This window comes from Fistularia commersonii, chromosome 19, assembly GCF_037954325.1.
Source record: "Fistularia commersonii isolate RoL2024-O1a breed Wild chromosome 19, RoL_Fcom_v1.0, whole genome shotgun sequence".
Classification (NCBI taxonomy): Eukaryota; Metazoa; Chordata; class Actinopteri; order Syngnathiformes; family Fistulariidae; genus Fistularia; species Fistularia commersonii.
The window spans coordinates 3,254,086-3,272,380 of record NC_141302.1 but is presented as its reverse complement, the minus strand read 5'-3'; the positions used below and the strand labels follow the sequence as shown (position 1 = coordinate 3,272,380).

Below are 18,295 nucleotides of genomic sequence, written 5' to 3'. Positions count from 1 at the left end.
CATGACAATAACGGTGGAACCCGAGAACCCGACGCACCTGCTGACCCCGGGGATGAAGGCGGCGAGCGCGTTGCCCGGCGTCGCCTGTGGCTTCTATCGAGGGCCTGGTTAATTCATGATAACAATGACGTGCTAAAAATGTTTCTTTCAATATCATATATGTCCGTATATTGTTTATATAGACTGGAGCCTTCGACTGAGTGTCCAGAGATACGACCCGGCGCTCGGTCGATTTTGATTTTTTTGTTGCTTTTTGACACGAGCCAAGATCTGAGTTACAGAGGAGCTGCCCGCCGCTAGCTAGCCCAGAGAAAATCATGGGAAATGATGAGCGAGGTGTGACGGCAGTGGACTCGTCCATAAAGAGATGGAGGAGTTTTTTACCGTGAGCACAGTAGCGCAGCAGTTAGCGCTTGTGCTTCACAGCTAGAAGGTCCCGGGTTCGATTCTGTGTGGAGTTTGCATGTTCTTCTCCGTAAAGGTTTCCCCTAGCATTAAAAACATGTACAATAAGTCAGGATGAATGTGAGTGTGTTTGTGAGCGCAACTGTGGGACAACGGATGCAAATTAGCTCTACAATCTGGAGTGGTGTGTTTACATGCATGTCTCATGTGTGTTGATTAACATGCACTGTCCCGACCAAATAAATAACTAAAATAAAAATAAAAATGTAGAGCATCGTCTTCGAGAAGGCAGGAGACGTTTACGGGGATTTGGTGCAGCAGACGGCGGGGAGATCGACAGACGAGGCACCGGAAGAGTCGAGGACAGTTTTAAAAAGAGGAGCAGCATCCACTCCAGCGCTAAATGAAGTTTAGCATTAATGTGAGACGTAGAGTTCATATAACATTTAGCAACACATTGTAGAATTAAGTGTGTGGTAAGTAAGTAAAGTTAAGCAATAGAGCACTAAATGAAAAACTCCGCCGACCTCCTTCGCCACTGCCGGCATTTTTGTCCGATCTTCAAGGTAAATATGCTTAATAATACCGGTTTATTTCTTTACATCCTTTTTATTACAATTTTTCCTTCTTTATACATGAATCGCTATTTATAAAGCACATTTCCTTATATATATAACAAGTCAGAAAGCCAGGGGGCAGGAACAGATGATTAGCATATTAGTTCATTTCAGTGAGTTATGAGCTCAGTCACGGAGTTACGAGTTAAACTCCTAAGTCAAGGTATTTCTGACTATCGGAACCGTAAGCATGTATTATGAGGTACTGGACGACAGTGACTTCTTGTCTTATTAGTGAAAACCATGACAGCAGGAAGGAGGGACGCCGCATCAGATAAAAAGAAGTAATAAAACCCAATGATAACACATATTAAGGGCTGCAAAGATAAATGACTGCGGCGTTCGAAGTACAAGCTGTATTTGTCCCAGGGCGACGATAGCGCTTGTCGTAACTGAAATATAGCAGCATGATTCATGGTGTTTAGACAGCCTCGGACACATCTGTACACACGCAATTACTTTTATATTTATGGTGACATAGCATAAAAATTGAGTGTTTGTGTGCTCGTCTCCATCTGTCAGAAGCCATGTGTGTGTGTGTGTGTGTGTGTGTGAGGGTGTTTGTTTTTACAGCCATCAGCAGGATCTCCAGCTATGAAGGATGAGCCGCACAGCAGAGGGGAAAACGTCCCGGAAAACAAACGGTCTCCGTCTGTTATCAAGCTGCTATCTAATAAATGTTTTCAACAAGGGCAGAGAGGGAAAAAAAAAAAAAAAAAAAAAGGGCCCGACGGCCAAATCGCGGTCACATAGCGCACGTACGCTCCCGTCCTCACGTCCAAGCCCTCCGACAACGCAAACACCTCCAATGCCGCTATCAATTCATCGCACGTCAAATCAGACAAATGAGAAGACACAGGGATGAAGCCCAATTCAAACAAAGAGGTGGACGAGTTCACGCAGAGATATGTCGGCGCGGAGCAGACGGAAAAGCCCCGGATCGCTCGGTGGGTTGTATTCTAAAAGCAAATAAGGCAAGGGAAAGGAGAAAAAAAAAAAAAAAAACATATTGAGATAAATTCTGAAGTTGTGAGAGGCGTGAAGGAGTCTGAGGAGAGGCCCAAGCCTGAGCCTCGGAGCAGAAAACGAAAGAGGTGAAGGAAATTTAATTGGCAGGCCGTTCAAATGTTACAAATACCGGACTGGTGAGATTACGAAAACACTCCATCTCGCGGGATAACGAGCAAGGGAAAAAAAAAAAAAAAAACACAGGACAGGACGCTTGACTTTTTTTTGCGCTGCAATAATGGACGGCGCTCCGGCCGACAGATAATGCAGTTTTGCAAATTTCCCAACATGCACGCAAACCCCCCCCCCACCCCGGTGACGTTTCCGATGATTGAGCCCGCGACCCCGGGTGCCAATACATCGCTGACGGCGGCGGGAGGCCGGGCGGAAAGTGTTCTAGAGACAGGAAAAAAAGGAAGTAGGAAGTAAAGAGGCGGGACATTTCCCCCTGCTGCCAATCTGGGACCAGAAACCTCCCTTCCTGTGTGTGTCTGTCTCTCACACACACACACACACACACACACACACACACACACACACACACACACACACACACACACACACATTGGATTTGCTTGTGTTTTTGAGGGAGATGGAGGTTCAAGAAATGTCAGCAAATCAGATTCCAGATTCAAATGAGTCAACTTGACACATCAACTCAACTGGGATTTTACTGTCGCGCCGCAAAATCACACTCACTCATCACGCAAACCCGACATTCCCCCGCCAGGAAGTGCTTGGCGACGGCGGGGAGGAGACGACGGCTCGCGGCCTTCTGCCTCGACCGGTTTGGGTAGAAAGAGATTAGCGAGAGATGACCTATTACTACTAACAGCAGTAGCGCTAACAGTTACAATAGCAGATGTGGCACAATAATGTGTTTAAAAGGGTACGACGAGTCCTCGGAAGGTAACGCAACAACCTCATTCTGCAAGACAACCTTCTCATTAACAAGACCACGACTCTCGCGCTTCAGAAACAGAACCCCATCAGCGTTCAAACCGAAGGAATCCAAGTGCGGTTGTCAAATCCGGTAATGATTTTGACGAGGGTTAACCGACACTCGGGACGACGAAGAACCTCCACAGCTGATAGATAATATGCAGAGAATGTGGACGCCTGGCGTATAAGGGAAAACTCAGCAAGATGAGCATCAGGATGGAAAATTAGTCTTTATCAATTCAAACGTACAAATAAATAGTACGCCCGCCGGAAATGGTCGTATCCAAACAGTGTCTCGGGCATCAAAAGGCTGAACAAGCACACGCGTGGGCTCGCATCTCCACGACTTGTCGAAACCGTAGCCGAAAAAATATACTGCTCAAAAAAATAAAGGGAACACTTAAACAATACAATGTGACTCCAAGTCAATCACACTTGTGTGAAATCCTAGTGTCCACTCAGGAAGCAACACAGATTCATTTTGACTTGTTTTAAGGACATTACATCAAAGTTGGATCAGCCTGGAGTTTGTTTTTACACTTTAATTTTGAGTGTGATTCCTAATCCAGACCTCCATGGGTTGATACAATTGATTTCCATTGATCATTTTTGTGTGATTTTGTTGTCAGCACATTCAACTGTGTAAAGAGCAAAGTATTTCATAAGAATATTTCATTCATTTAGATCTAGGATGTGTTTTTTAAGTGTTCCCTTTATTTTTTTTGAGCAGTGTATATTCCGTGCCCCCTTGAGAAACATCTGCGGCCATGTTCCCGTGGTGGGCCACCTCTGATTGGCTGAACCCTTTCGTTCAAAAAAAATCGGTACCGACGGCGCTCCCGAGAACACGGTACGGGTGTTGCCCCGCCGAGGCGGCCGCAGGAAGTTTGGATCTGTGGTTTGTTTTTCAATCCGCGCCGCCAGGAGGAACCGGGCTGCTGGGAAAAAGGCCGGGAGCGGAATTAGAGGGACGGAGGGCGAGTTACCGAGGAGACGGAGATGTGCGAGTCAGCGCGTTGAGCCCTTCCTTCCCTGCCAGCGAATTCTTTTACATTCTCTCGCTCCAGTGCAGAATATGCCACGCAACTATGAGGTTTCTTTTTTTTCTGTAAATTGTTTACAAAATGCGCACTTTGCAGTCATCGAGTGTGACAGCAATTTAGCATCTTTATTGAAACCGCATCTGCCGGGAGGTGAAAACCCGACAGCGACGGCTTCTCCGAGCGGCAATTACGCCGAGGGTGCAGCCGTGTCAGGCTGGAAGGATATAATCCTCAGAAAGCGCCGTCTCGCAGGCTTTTCAAATGCGGAACGGCGCTTTCATTCCTCCTGAGCGCTTCCCGCGCTAATTAGCGATCTGAGCTGACAGGTGCGATCACCTGACGCCGTTTGAAGGTTTTTCTCTCCCTCCACTCTGTTTTTTTTCTTTTTTTTTTCTCTTCTAATTAGTCCCCCCGCCTTCCCCTCCCGCTGCGGCGATGACCTACTCAGCTGGAATCACCGGAGGCCGGAGGTTTTTGGCAAAACTACACGACAAACTAAGACTGTGTTTGCGCGTAATTCCCTTGAGGGGCGAGGGGGGGGGGATCTCAGCAGGGGGAAAGCACAGAAACCCTGATAAAAATTAAATTAAAAAAGTTATTAAAACTGAACGGCTTAAATGCGGAAAGCGTCCGAGTCGTCTGCAGATCGCGCTGACTTTCGGAGATTCGGTATAAACCTCACAACCTCTTCCATGTGTTTGCAGGAAGCATTGGATTTAGTAATATCTTGACTTGCGAGTTTAAAATATATATATCAAATTAAATTTCCCCGTTACAATGAATTGATATGCCATTAATCCGTTCCAGCCTCACGGTTTGGTTTCATATTTTTGAAAAAGAAAAATTTACATTAAAAATAACAAAAATGTATTAGCTGGTTTTATTAAAAGTATTTTCCATGAAGATTGGACAAAGATGTCTGGGGTCGGCGGCGGAGATGAATGGAGGATGTTTGGGGGAGTTTTTCCATTTTGTACACTATCACTTATCTTACTCCCCACACACTTAATGCTGCAATGTATTGCAAAGTTATCTTGCACACTAAGCTACACTTTATCGCAAAACTTAATTTAGCGACGGAGTGAATGCCAGTCCTCTTTTTTTTCCCACCATCTGCTGCGCCAAACACCCTGTAAATGTGTTGCCTTCTCACAGACGACGCTCTCCGTCACGGTATCTTCCCAGCAATAACTTCTTGACAAAAAGTCGACAACATGCGCGCCACAGATTTTTGCCGGCCGGCACGTCTGACTGATGCACCCACAGCAACGGCGAACGCTCATCCAGCTCACTCCTAACTCAGACCACAGAGCAAAAAATAAAACCAACGGCTCGTATCTCGACAAACGCGAGTCAAGGTTTCACTGTATTTCAAAACCAGAGTGATTTGTGAAGAAAATCCCTCCGCCGATCTAAACAGTGGCTGACCTCTGACCCCCGGGGCCATTCTCTCCGAGCCCCCACAACGTTGCCCTTGTGATTCACAGCCCTATTGGCTCCACCATTATCAAACAATAGGGAGGGGGGGGTCTGGAAAACACTTTGGGACAATACAAGTCAACGGGGAGGTTTTGTGACTTTCGACCTCCTGGTTTGAACCACAAAAGCCACTTTTGCCCGTGTTTTTACAAGATACTGCTGTACAATCGGGCTGACAGTGGCGGGGCTATTGTGTGGGTTATCTGCAGTTTCATATTTTGTCTGGTAATCAGTGGATATTACAGCTCTATTGTTGATGTGACCGGCCGCTCTGACTGATGTCCGAGCTGTTTGGATTGCTATTTTTAAATAAAATTGCCGAGGTTCGCGGGGTCCGAACGCGGAGAAGAGAAATAAAATTGATTTCATTAAAAAAGGCCGGAGGGGCGCTCGGCGAGCACAGGTCTCCGCCAAAAAGCCAAGAGTTCACTCTGAGATAAACTCTTGATTAAAGGCCAAAATAAATCCTCCACATTCACAAACACCATCACTCATGGTCTGACTTGTTGTTTTTCTAGCTCCGTGTAATAATTCACGAAAATGCCACACGAAAAAAGCCCAGTCTCACAAGAAACGAGGAGAGGGTAAAAAGAGCGGGTTGACCTTTGACCTCCAGGAACGTCAGCTGGTCAGTAATCCTGTCATATCCAGCAAAGTTACATAGTTTTGTGTTCTGGGACAAAATGCAGAATTCCATCACCTAAGTCTGACACACTCTTCACATCAAGCCTAGCTTGGTCATCTTCATTTCATAGCGTCATAGCGCTAATAATAGCTGGGTTACATTCCAAATATGGTTTGAATTCAAAATATGTATCGCAAAAGGATTTGCTTGCCTGCAAACACAGACACAAACACACAATCAAGGATTTGCAATTACCAAGATTAGCTAAAGACAATGATGCAATGCAGCCTCAGGGCGGCACTGGCCCGTGCCTCTCCAAGCCTGCCTTGGGGGGGCACGGAGCAGTGCCTCCCTGTGCCGGTCCCAAGCCCGGATAAATGCAGAGGGTTGCGTCAGGAAGGGCATCCGGCGTAAAACTTTTGCCAAAACCAAATATGCGAGTCAACCAAAACTATACCATACCGGATCGGTCGCGGACCGGGTTAACAACGACCGCCATTGGTACTGATGACCTACAGGGTACTAATGGAAATTGGGCTACTGTGGGTCGAAGAACAAGAACAAGAACAAGAAGAAGAGGAGGAGTGCGTGTTCGGAAGCAGAGAGAGAGGAGGAAAGGAAAGAGTCTGGGACTGAGAGTAGGGACTCTGAATGTTGGGACTATGACAGGAAAAGGTAGAGAGTTGGTCGACATGATGCAGAGAAGGAAGGTGGATATACTGTGTGTCCAGGAGACCAGGTGGAAAGGTAGTAAGGCGAGAAGCTTAGGAGCAGGCTTTAAGTTGTACTATTATGGTACTGACAAGAAGAGAAATGGAGTAGGAGTTATCTTGAAGGAGGAGTTTGTTAGGAGCGTCCTAGAGGTGAAAAGAATGTCAGATAGACTTATGAGTCTGAAACTGGAAATTGAAGGTGTGATGCTCAATGTTGTTAGCAGCTATGCCCCCCAGGTGCGATGTGAATCTGAAGAGAAGGAGAAGTTCTGGAATGAGTTAGATGAAGTGATGCAGAATATTCCCAGAAATGAGAGAGTGGTCATTGGTGCAGACTTCAATGGACATGTTGGTGAAGGCAATAGAGGGGATGAAGAAGTGATGGGCAGATTTGGTATCCAGGATAGGAATGCAGAGGGACAGATGGTGGTAGATTTTGCAAAAAGGATGGAAAAGGCTGTAGTGAACACCTTTTTCCAGAAAAAACAGGAACATAGGGTAACTTATAAGAGCGGAGGTAGGAGCACGCAGGTAGACTACATCTTGTATAGACGGGGTAACCTGAAAGAGATCAGTGACTGCAAAGTAGTTGTAGGTGAGAGTGTAGCCAGGCAGCATAGGATGGTGGTTTGTAGGATGACTCTGGTGACAAGGAAGATGAAGAGGACAAAGGCAGAGCAGAGGACAAAGTGGTGGAAGCTGAAAAGGGAGGAGTGTTGCATGGTTTTCAGGGAGGAGTTGAGAAAGGGTCTGGGTGGTCAGGGAGAGCTTCCAGATGATTGGACAACAACAGCTAGTGTTATCAGGGAGACAGGTAGAAGAGTACTCCGTGTGTCATCTGGAAGGAAAGTAGATAAGGAGACTTGGTGGTGGAATGAGGAAGTGCAGGAGTGTATACAGAGAAAGCGGTTAGCGAAGAAGAAGTGGGAGCAGACAGGAGTTCAGGGAGGTGCGGCGAAAGGTAAAGATAGAGGTAGCAAAGGCAAAACAAAGGGCTTATGATGACTTGTATGCTCGGTTGGATAGTAAGGAGGGTGAGAATGATCTATACAGGTTGGCGAAACAGAGAGATAAAGATGGAGAGGATGTACAACAAGTCCGGGTGATTAAGGACAGAGAGGGGAATGTATTGACAGATGCTTGAAGAGTGATGGGAAGATGGAAAGAGTACTTTGAAGAGCTGATGAATGTGGAAAATGAAAGAGAGGCAAGGGTAGAAGAGGTGACTATTGTAGACCACAAAGTAGCAAAAATTAGTAAAAGTGAAGTGAGGAAGGCATTGAAGAGGATGAAGAGTGGAAAAGCAGTTGGTCCTGATGATATACCTGTGGAGGTGTGGAAGTGTCTAGGAGCGGCAGCGGTAGATTTCCTGACTAGATTATTCAACAGGATCTTAGAGAGTGAGAAGATGCCTGAAGAATGGAGACAAAGTGTGATGGTGCCTATTTTTAAGAATAAAGGGGATGTGCAGAATTGTGGCAACTATAGAGGGATTAAGTTGATGAGCCATACAATGAAGTTATGGGAAAGAGTAGTGGAAACTAGACTGAGAGCAGAAGTCAGCATTTGTGAACAGCAGTATGGCTTCATGCCTAGAAAGAGTACTACAGATGCAGTATTTGCGTTGAGAATGCTAATAGAAAAGTACAGAGAAGGCCAGAGGGAGTTGCATTGCGTTTTTGTAGACCTAGAAAAAGCATATGACAGGGTGCCAAGAGAGGAGCTCTGGTATTGTATGAGGAAGTCTGGAGTGGCAGAGAAGTATGTTAGACTGGTGCAGGACATGTATGCTAGCTGTGAGACACTGGTACGGTGTGCTGTAGGGGTAACCGAGAAGTTCAAGGTGGAGGTGGGACTCCATCAGGGATCAGCTCTGAGCCCCTTCTTGTTCACAATGGTGATGGATAGGCTGACAGATGAGGTTAGACAGGAATCCCCATGGACCATGATGTTTGCGGATGACATTGTGATCTGTAGTGAGAGCAGAAAACAGGTAGAGGAAAATCTAGAGAGGTGGAGGTATGCTCTGGAAAGGAGAGGAATGAAAGTTAGTCGCAGCAAGACAGAATATATGTGTGTGAATGAGAGGAACTCGGGTGGAGCGGTGAGGCTACAGGGTGTGGAGATCAAGAAGCTGGAGGATTTCAGGTACTTAGGGTCAACAGTCCAGAGCAATGGAGAGTGCGGAAAAGAGGTGAAGAGACGGGTCCAAGCAGGTTGGAATGGGTGGAGAAAAGTGTCAGGGGTACTATGTGATAGAAGACTTTCAGCCAGAATAAAAGGAAAGGTGTACAAGACAGTGGTGAGACCAGCGATGATGTTTGGACTAGAAACTGTTACAATGACCAAAAGACAGCAGGCAGAACGAGAGGTTGCAGAGATGAAGATGTTGAGGTTCTCTTTGGGAGTGACCAGGATGGAGAGGATCAGGAATGAGTCTATCAGAGGGACGGCACATGTTCGATGTTTTGGAGAGAAGGTCAGAGAAGCCAGACTGAGATGGTTCGGTCATGTACAGAGAAGAGATAGTGAATATATTGGTAGGCGGATGCTGAAATTGGAGCTGCCAGGCAGGAGGTCTCGAGGAAGACCAAAGAGAAGATTTATGGACGTAGTGAGAGAGGATATGAAGGTAGTTGGTGTGAGAGAGGAAGATACAGAGAATAGGGTTAGATGGAGAAAGTTGACTCTCTGTGGCCGCCCCTGACGGGAAAAGCCGAAAGAAGAAGAAGAAGCTAAAGACAATGATGCAAAAAATCATTTTTGTTACTGTTTATCAGGCTCACTGTTGACGGGATTCAATGGGAGTATATTCGTGTGTTTTTATCCGCAGTACAGTTGATGGACACACACACACATAGGCGACGGCACAAAGGTAGTTTTTGTTCCCTGTGTCGCTGGAACTTCGGCTTTGCTTGGTCATCATGGATAAATGCCCCTCTTATTGAGCACAGCGGGCAGGCAAAGGCACATGCACACACACACAGATGCACAAGATGTATGTTGCCACCACTTATGGAGGAGACGCTCAAAAAGAACATCACATTATTGGGCAAATTGAAATGCAAGTTTTGAACTAGTTATGCTTGTTATTTAATAAATGTTTGCTGGAGAACATGTGCTTGTTGTAGAGAAAGTGCGTGTGTGTGTGTTTCCCCTCATCTTCATCATCTGTAGCAGCTGCTAGCACTGATAGTTGCCTTGTTTTCAGTGAGTGCTGCTTAATGAGGTCAAAGGCTCTTTAGGGCCATTGGATGCTGACAAGGAGAAACAAGAGGTACCTTCATGACGGCCACCACACACACACGGGTACACACAGCTTTTCATTTGAACAAGACAAAGTCCAAAAAATCTGTTGCAAGACAAGAAAAAGAGTTTCTTTGTGTGTGTGTGTTCTGTGTGTGAGAGCAGATGGGTCTACTGATTTCTATTTGCAGAGAGGATGGGTCCATTTATTCGCTGTAATGATAAGATGAGCAGAAGTGGTCATGCGTCTTTATTTTAACAAACATAAATTACAGGCACAGTCTCTCTCTCCCCCTCCCTCGGCTAAATGCTCATTCCAGGAATTAGTCTGTCCTGCAGCTCACACTGTCAGTTCATCTAATTTCAACGAATAAGTAGATTACGTTTGGGTTCGGATGCAGACGACGACCTGACTGTACTTGAGCGCCGAGTTAGACACTGAGGTCGGACAGTAAGGTGGCCTTTCACGGCGCTGGAGCACGACGGTAAATATATAAAATGGGAAACGTTAGCGGCTCAGTTATTGTAACCGTCGATTTTGGTTTCTCAAATTTGCTTTTGCTTTGAGCCACAACATTTGATTTCCCTCGAGCCTGCCATTAAGGAATAAAAAAGCGGTGAAAATGACGAGGCCTTAAACGCGATTTTACACAAGAGCTTTTCGAACAGCGCTCAGAACCACCGCATCGGCACGGGGTCCGTGTTGACATCTGAATATTTTACAGGTTCTTGTCAAAACACTGGGGGAGACATTTTTCCATTCATAAATATTACGGATGAAAATATACCTTCCCCTTTCCCCCATTTGTAATTTACTTCTGAACCTGTTGAGATACGACACAAAGAAGAGAATTGTCAGAACTATGGCCTTTCCTCTCTTACTCACACACACACATACGCACACACACGCTGACTCACCTGGAGACAAACCACTTTATTGAGAGGTGGTCGGCCATCTTTGATTAGATGGAGTGACTCAGCAGACGCTGAACACAGGACCGTGTGTGTTTTGTGTTTTTATGGCAGTGTGACAGTACAATGAATGAGGGCGCTTGTGTTCATGCGGGAATATGTAAATGTGCTGCAGCGCAGTTTTGTGTGTGTGTGTGTGTGTGTGTCGGCATACCTCGTGGTCTGGTATCTCAGAGGACAGGGTCTTTCCCAGCACCGCCGCGGTCAGGTAGGCCCAGCAGCGCGCCGTGTTGGCCAGATTGTAACCTCCTGCCATGAGAGGTAGAACCGTCATACTTGACCTAAGGTCGCGCCCCAATGCAATCCATCCAAAAATATTCTCCTCTAAGTTTGGTTTTAAACCCCGTGCATTCTGAACACTTGATTTCTGTGTTAAGAGCGCAGAGGACACCGATGACGCGCTCGATCTGTGTGTTTACAGCGCGGGATGACGGTACCGTTTACTCCTTTTCTTGACCGAAACCCCTCAAAAATAAACAGCTAAATCAGTTCTTCGCTGTACCCCCCCCCCCCCCGTGCATCGGAGCCAACATGTGGCCCAGAGCGAAACAATATGGTTGCGCTGCAACTAAGCCGGTTAGCCCGCCGCTGCGTCCTCCCCTGCTACGTGTAATTATCTATGAAACGTGGCCAAGTCGCACATGTATTTTCTCTTCTCGACTTACTTCTCTATTTAAGCCGTCAGACACGAGTCACAACAAACCCCAGCGGTTCTCGCGCTGCTATTTGTGCTCTGAGTCTTCTGTGATCATATGGCTCAGCTGGGCTTTTTTTAACCTTTTTTTTTTTTTTTTTTTTTGGCCTTCATTTGACAGTTAAAAACACAAGAGGGAAAAGAAACAGACTGGAATGACAATCTACAAAAAAGGTTCCCGGCCGCAAACGAACTTGTGCTAGAGAGAGAGAGAAAACGGTGGGCTCCAAAAGGGCAAAAATCAAAATAAGCAAAACAAAACAAGTGAGAAGCGCCGCACACCCTTCTCACGCCACAAAGGACAGACGGGAGGGGAGAGGGCGAGCGAGCGAGCGGGACGAGAGTGAAATTAAGAGAATGACAGGGAAGAAAGAGAGAGCGGAGGATAACGCGCATGAAAGTATGTAGGACAGAGAGGGAGGGAGAGAAAGGAAGAGAGGTGGGATTGTAGTTGAGCAAAATGGCTTCATTGTGTTGGATAATTAGTAGCTATCATCTGGCCAAGGGGCTGAGGAGTCTGGAACAGAGCGGTGTGTGTGTGTCGTCTGTATGGATCTGTGTGTGTGTGTGAGTAATTGTGCTCAAGTGAGTGAATGACTAGGATTTACAGTGAACACAAACATATAAAAGGTACATTATCTGCCCTCTCCTTCTGGATAGCCAACGCGCGTGTTACGTGGGTGAGGACCGGCACAATCAAACCTCCCCGAACAAACAAAACACGCGGCGGAATAATAAACACACTTAGCCGGCGCACCTCCTCCCAGCAGCAGCGTAGGTAGCTGCCACTGCAGGATGTACTGCAGGCACTTGCCCACACCGACAGGGGTCATGTTGAAGGAGCACATGGGGTCGCCCGCCATGGTGTCGGCGCCCAGCTGCATCACCACCGCCTCCGGGTTGAACTGCGCCCGCACTTCCTGCATCACACTGTGAAAGCAAGGAGGGTTCGTGACGTTATCCATTCATGGTTCGGGGAGCTGGATCGCAGCCCAGCACCTCTTGTTACAGGGTAATTAGGCGGAGGGTGAGAAACGATCGCCGCGATCAATATGGGATGGAGTGGTAGACGCCTAAGCAGATGGTGCTGAAAAAGTGAGTAATTTGAATGAATTAATTCCTGAAATTGTTCCCCGATCAAAACTGTGAAAATAAAAAAATATATACTCGATTAGACTCGATGTTTATGCGCGTTTCGTTTATACTCGACGTGACGCAGAGCGGCTCGAGATCCGGACGCGACATGAAAAAAATCCACGGGGGCTTTCTTTGACTTATCCTGGGGTTCGGACGAACCGAGCAGAGTGGAAAAATAGTGCGGCAAGTGGAGCTGAAAGGTCACAATCGAGAGACCGAGCTGAACGGGCAGCTTCGTGGCCTCCAGGTAAATCTGCCTGCTGGTTCACCATAGACCCTCGGGACGTGACGTCAAAATACGATATAGCATTCACCTGGTAAAGATCTGGTAGTATTTGTCGTCCTTGATCCCGTCCTCCAGGGGGACGTTGACCGCGTACCAGCGGCCCTTGCCCAGCCCCGTGTCCGTCAGGTCGCCCGTGCCTGAACACACACACACACAGGCGTGTTACAGACCATAAAGTGTTTTATCACGGGATAATCATCTCTGTTAGCTGAGAAACTGACGGCAGGCAACCTGGGAAGAATCCGGGAGAGAACTTGTGAAGAGAGACGGTCATGACTTTGGAGGTGAAGCTGAAGGCGTCCTCCACACCTGCAGAGGGTAACAACGAGGGATCGACTCAGCCACATGGAAGCTTATTACTGTTACATAATGTTGTCACGTTAACTGCTGCATCTTTCTCAATAGAAGGTAAAAGCAGCGCTCATTTGTGTACCGTCTCCGTGATGCAGGTCCACGTCCACGTAAAGCACTCGGTCATACTTTTCCCTCAGTCGGAGGATTCCCAAAACGGCGTCGTTCACGTAGCAGAACCCTGACGCCTCGTCCCTGAAGGAGAGCGGGAGAAAGGATACCAGTCTGAGGTGGGATATTTACAAATGGCGCCCCCCACTGGGCACGGCTGATGAGGCCAACAAAAGAGGGAGCTTCACTCCTGAGTCCAACGGAAAAACCCCAAGACTCTTATTTAACATATGAAACAGGAGGAGGCATATTTCCATTTCGATTAATGCTGTAAAAGACAAACGCAGCGTTCCTCCAGAACCAATCGCTTATGTTTGGTCAGAGAACAAAATAACATTTGAAATCCCACCCCAAGGTTTCCGATCTCTACAGCTTTAAACAGAATCATGTTCTGTGTTGGCACATGACAGGACACAGAAAAACACTGCCAGTGGTATTTAATGGAATACAGGGCAGGCACTCAGGCACAGCTGATTTGTCAGCGGCAAATAAAGACATAGGGTTCATTAACAGTTCAAAATTAATATACCATCTCCCACAGGGCGTCCATCTGTTGGAAAGTGATTAAATATGTTCACGTGTGAAATGACGGTCTTACTTTTTAGCATGGTGCCAGCCCCCCGCCCAGTTGATGGCCACCTCGCACTTTTGGTCGAGCAGGCACTGAGCCGCTGTGAGCGTGGCACCCCCTACTGCTGCCGCGTAGTCAAATATCCCCTCCACCACCGGACAGTCGTAGCCTGGTGGATATTAGCAAGAGATGTTCTCAGATTTGATGGATATTCTACCAGGACCCACCAACAGTCCAGCGCAACTGCTGAAAAATATCAGGTGTGGTTATGGCAGCCGACTGTTTTAACAGCGATTAACTAGCTCCGTCCCCCAACGAGACAAACCACCTCAGCAGAGGGTGGATCAATCACATGAGGGTCATTTGCCGCTGGATCGGCCAGCTGTTGGCATCTGGACACTGGCAGCTTTTTCATTTCTGATGCCATAGTTCCCTCTGCCATCAGTAAAAAGGTTATACCATGTTATAAGCTATTTGCCAAAAAACTGACAATATCCTGAAACCCCAATATCTCTCACTATTATATTCTACTTTCCCGTTCCTCACCCAAGCCGTAGTCCCCCGACTGCGGGTCGTCATTGTCTCCGTCCTGGCTGATCTTGTGCAGGTGCTCCAGGTACGAGTCTGTGTGGAACTTGGCCATTTCCTCGATGGTGGCGACGTGAGGTTTCACCAGGCTGGAGAACAGGAGAAACCGATGAAATCAAAATTTGGTGAGAAGACATCCGTGTCTCCACTGTTGTGTCAAATTGCAAAAATAATGATACGGTATGTTGGAGGGACTAATGGTTTCTTCACCTGCTAATATTGTTTACTTTTCGGTGCACTGTTACATTTCCCTACACTGTTTGCATCCGAATGCAACAGTATGTTTTTTATTTATCTATTAATAACTGCCTTGCTTCACTGCGGACAGCAATAAAATGGATTACAGGGGAGATTTCAGGCTGAAAACACTTTGAATCTTGACTCTCATGGTTGCGGTGGGATGGTGCCGATCCAAGCAGCGACCGGGCGTGTTTCAACCTGGATCAGCCGCCAGTCCATCCCTGGGCCACATATAGAGAACCACGCATTCTCATGCGCACGTCTGGACAATTTAGGGTCTCCTATAAGTTTTTGGACATTGGGAGGAAACCCACGCAGATACAAGAAGAACATGGAGACCGTACCCGGTTCGGATTAGAACCTGGGACCTTCTCACGGAGAGGCCGGTGCTCAGTTTACGTATTGTAGCGAGTCACATATGTTGGGGTTTATGTGGATGTTTGCCTTCTGTGTGATTTTGGGGTTGCTCACATTTTTTTTTTTTTTTTATTATTAACCTGAAATTAAGCTGGAAACGTTAGTTGTATTGCAGGCTTATGTGGCGTGGCTGTGGCCAACAACAGCTATTGCTTACTAAACGGATGTTTTACAGTCAACCAACTGTTGACTAAACCCTGACTAAAACGCTACGGTATTATTCTCCTACTCCCTTTCAATGCTCCCAAACTAAAAAGTCATCACAAAACTTAACAATTGTCATGTTTTTATGTTGTTGTCTTTAAATGTAATTATTCACACCACATCTCAACACTTATGCTGGAGAAAAAAAATGAGTAATGCGAGTTAAATGACAGTTTCTCGAAGAAAAAAATATGTTTCAAGGCGGGGGGCTCTAAATAAGGAATATATAAATAGAAAGACATAAGCTAGTGACTAAATAAGGAATATATAGATGAAAAGAAATGAGCTGGTGACTAAGACTAATTAGCCTTGAAAGTCAATAAGTGAAAACAAGCTAACTCCTGAGGCGGCAGCTAGCTTAACTGCTGTTATACACTACGATGAAGTTAATGTCCTAATCTCTTTTTTGGCTTTATGTTTCTTGACAGTCACCGAAAATGATCATAAAATATAGAAAAATAAACTCCCACCTCATGTGTTTCAAGAGTCCGTATGCTTCTATCAACGAGTGGACCATACTCGCCTGGAAAATGTGAGGAAAAGGAAGGAAACCGAGTTAGCCGTTTAAATGCCGGTTATGCTATCGACGGCAAAATGCTACGTTCAAACTCACCCTGTTCGGCACTTTGGATAAAGAGTCGCAAGTGTCGATATATTCCGGGCTGAAAACGTACGCAACCCTCCGGCTACTGGTGCTTTCATCGTCGCCGTCTCCGGTGCAACTCATTTATATCGGATTAAAAACAAAAAAAAACAACGTAGACAAAGCGAGGAATGTATTAAAAAGAAAAAACAAGCTTACACTGGAGACATGGGATGCGAGTGAAGTCCTGGTGTTACACCGTCAACATTCCCCAGCGGTTGTTGTTACGCGACTATAAAGAAACATACCAAAAAAAAAATTGCGAAAAATGTTTATATTTTATATTTCAATTATTAAAATGTGTGTTTCTGGTTGATTTTCGTGAAATTGCATGAAAAAACTTATTTGATCAAACGAGTATTATATCGATCTAAGTTTATTTTCCACACGGACATTTTTATAAGACGGACAAGCCTTGACGAAATGCATTCTGGGATATATTGTAGTTTTTCCGCCTATTTCTTTACAAGTTTCACGATAGTATAATAGCACATGTACTATAAAATGGAAAATGGTCTCTTACTTTTTGATTGATTATATTGATTAACTTTATCCCTACTTTTAATGTGGAAATAATCACTGAATTATCCGACTTAAACCGTTAGAGATGAGAAACACATTTTCTGTTTTCAGCTTTATTAAGACGCAGACATATTGAAAAACTGTTGAGAAATCAAATCGTAAGTCCTTTTCTTATGACCTGATGCAAGATAAAAATTCAGATTTAATTTTTAGAAACATCCTATAAATGCACGTCATGACATTTCTGACAGGAATTGACGGTCTCCAATCTGTCCTCAGCAGAACGTGATTCTTTCCCTGAGCCGCTGTCGAAGTCAGCGCTCCGCTGGGCCCCGGAGAAGAAGCGGCGCTGCAGAGCCTGACGTGCCGAAACCCTCTTGAGTTCCACCAACATGCAGCAGCTGCTTCAGGAGGTCCAGGAAGGCCCTCCTGTCCTCCAGCTCTGCAGCAAGACAAGGCAGAATTGTCCATCGTGGTAAAACATTTCATGGAAGCGGACCAGGTTGGTTCGGGCAGGATCCAGGACGCTGAGGGCCTTCAGGATGGCCGCCTCCTTCTCAACATCTTCCCGCTCTTCTCTTCTTCTTCTTCTTCTTCAGGATCTTGACAGCAACACCCTCCTTTGTGCTCGTATTTCTGCATTTGGACACTCAGGTAAAAGGCCAGCACACAGTAAGAAGAGGAGGAGCCGCACAGTAGGTCGCTGACCTCGATCTCAGGAAGGGACACTGGGGAGGACGAAGACATCATCCGTTTGTGTGTGTGTGTGTGTGTGTGTGTGTGTGTGTGTGAGGGTCAGAAACATGAAAACATGGTTAAATAAACAACACTCTCACGTAAAAATAAAAATAGAAGAATCAGATGGATGAAACTATCCATCATTGTAGCGACAACAGCCTATCTGCCGCTGTAACTACCTCAAATCAATGGTAACACAGAGAAAATATAAATTAGGAGGAAAAGCAAACATATATATATATATACTGACAAGAAAATTAGATATTCGTAAATTTTGCTCAGTTATTTCTTATTCCAAAAATACTGTGATTTAATCCATTTTACATATTAGCTTACTTGACATCACTTGACACAGTGTAACACAATTCTGAGGCTTTTTATGGCGAGTGGATTTTTCTGCACAGAAGAATCAAACCGGCTGTACGTTCTTATTTGATGAGCTTGAAGAATCGTCGCATCCTACGAGAAAATCATACCAAGAAGACGACTCCCGCAACAAAGACAGGCGACACACACTTTATAAAGCACTCCTAGCTTTAAACTCTCTGACACCGGTGGAAGAAAGATGAGACATAAAACATTCATCAAAAAGGTCCGGGGGAAAAAAAAAGCCAAAAAAAGAAAAACAAAGCAGTCAGGGAATCCCGACACCCTGGGGAATTCAGTGTCTGAGATATACTTCCACTGTGACAGGTCAACAGACCAGGCCGACAAAACACACATTTGTCGACTGTTACTAGTAA

The 18,295-nt window shown here is 45.8% G+C and overlaps 1 protein-coding gene across 2 annotated transcripts in view; it reads right to left on the bottom strand.

The window, feature by feature from the left end:
• hdac8 (histone deacetylase 8) overlaps nt 1–16,477 on the bottom strand; it is a 28,573-nt gene extending 12,096 nt beyond the window's left edge. For both annotated transcript variants that reach the window (XR_015107624.1, XM_086166320.1), the window contains exons 1-9: nt 16,263–16,477; nt 16,120–16,172; nt 14,747–14,877; nt 14,228–14,369; nt 13,601–13,713; nt 13,399–13,476; nt 13,196–13,304; nt 12,502–12,674; nt 11,205–11,299 (exon numbers count right to left, since the gene is read on the bottom strand). Coding sequence is in view for 1 of the 2 variants with exons in the window: in XM_086166320.1 (XP_086022446.1) it covers nt 11,205–11,299; nt 12,502–12,674; nt 13,196–13,304; nt 13,399–13,476; nt 13,601–13,713; nt 14,228–14,369; nt 14,747–14,877; nt 16,120–16,172; nt 16,263–16,376 (1,008 nt within the window). In the remaining variant the exon portion in view is untranslated. The remainder of the gene's footprint in view (nt 1–11,204; nt 11,300–12,501; nt 12,675–13,195; nt 13,305–13,398; nt 13,477–13,600; nt 13,714–14,227; nt 14,370–14,746; nt 14,878–16,119; nt 16,173–16,262) is intronic.
• Nucleotides 16,478–18,295: the final 1,818 nt, after the last annotated feature.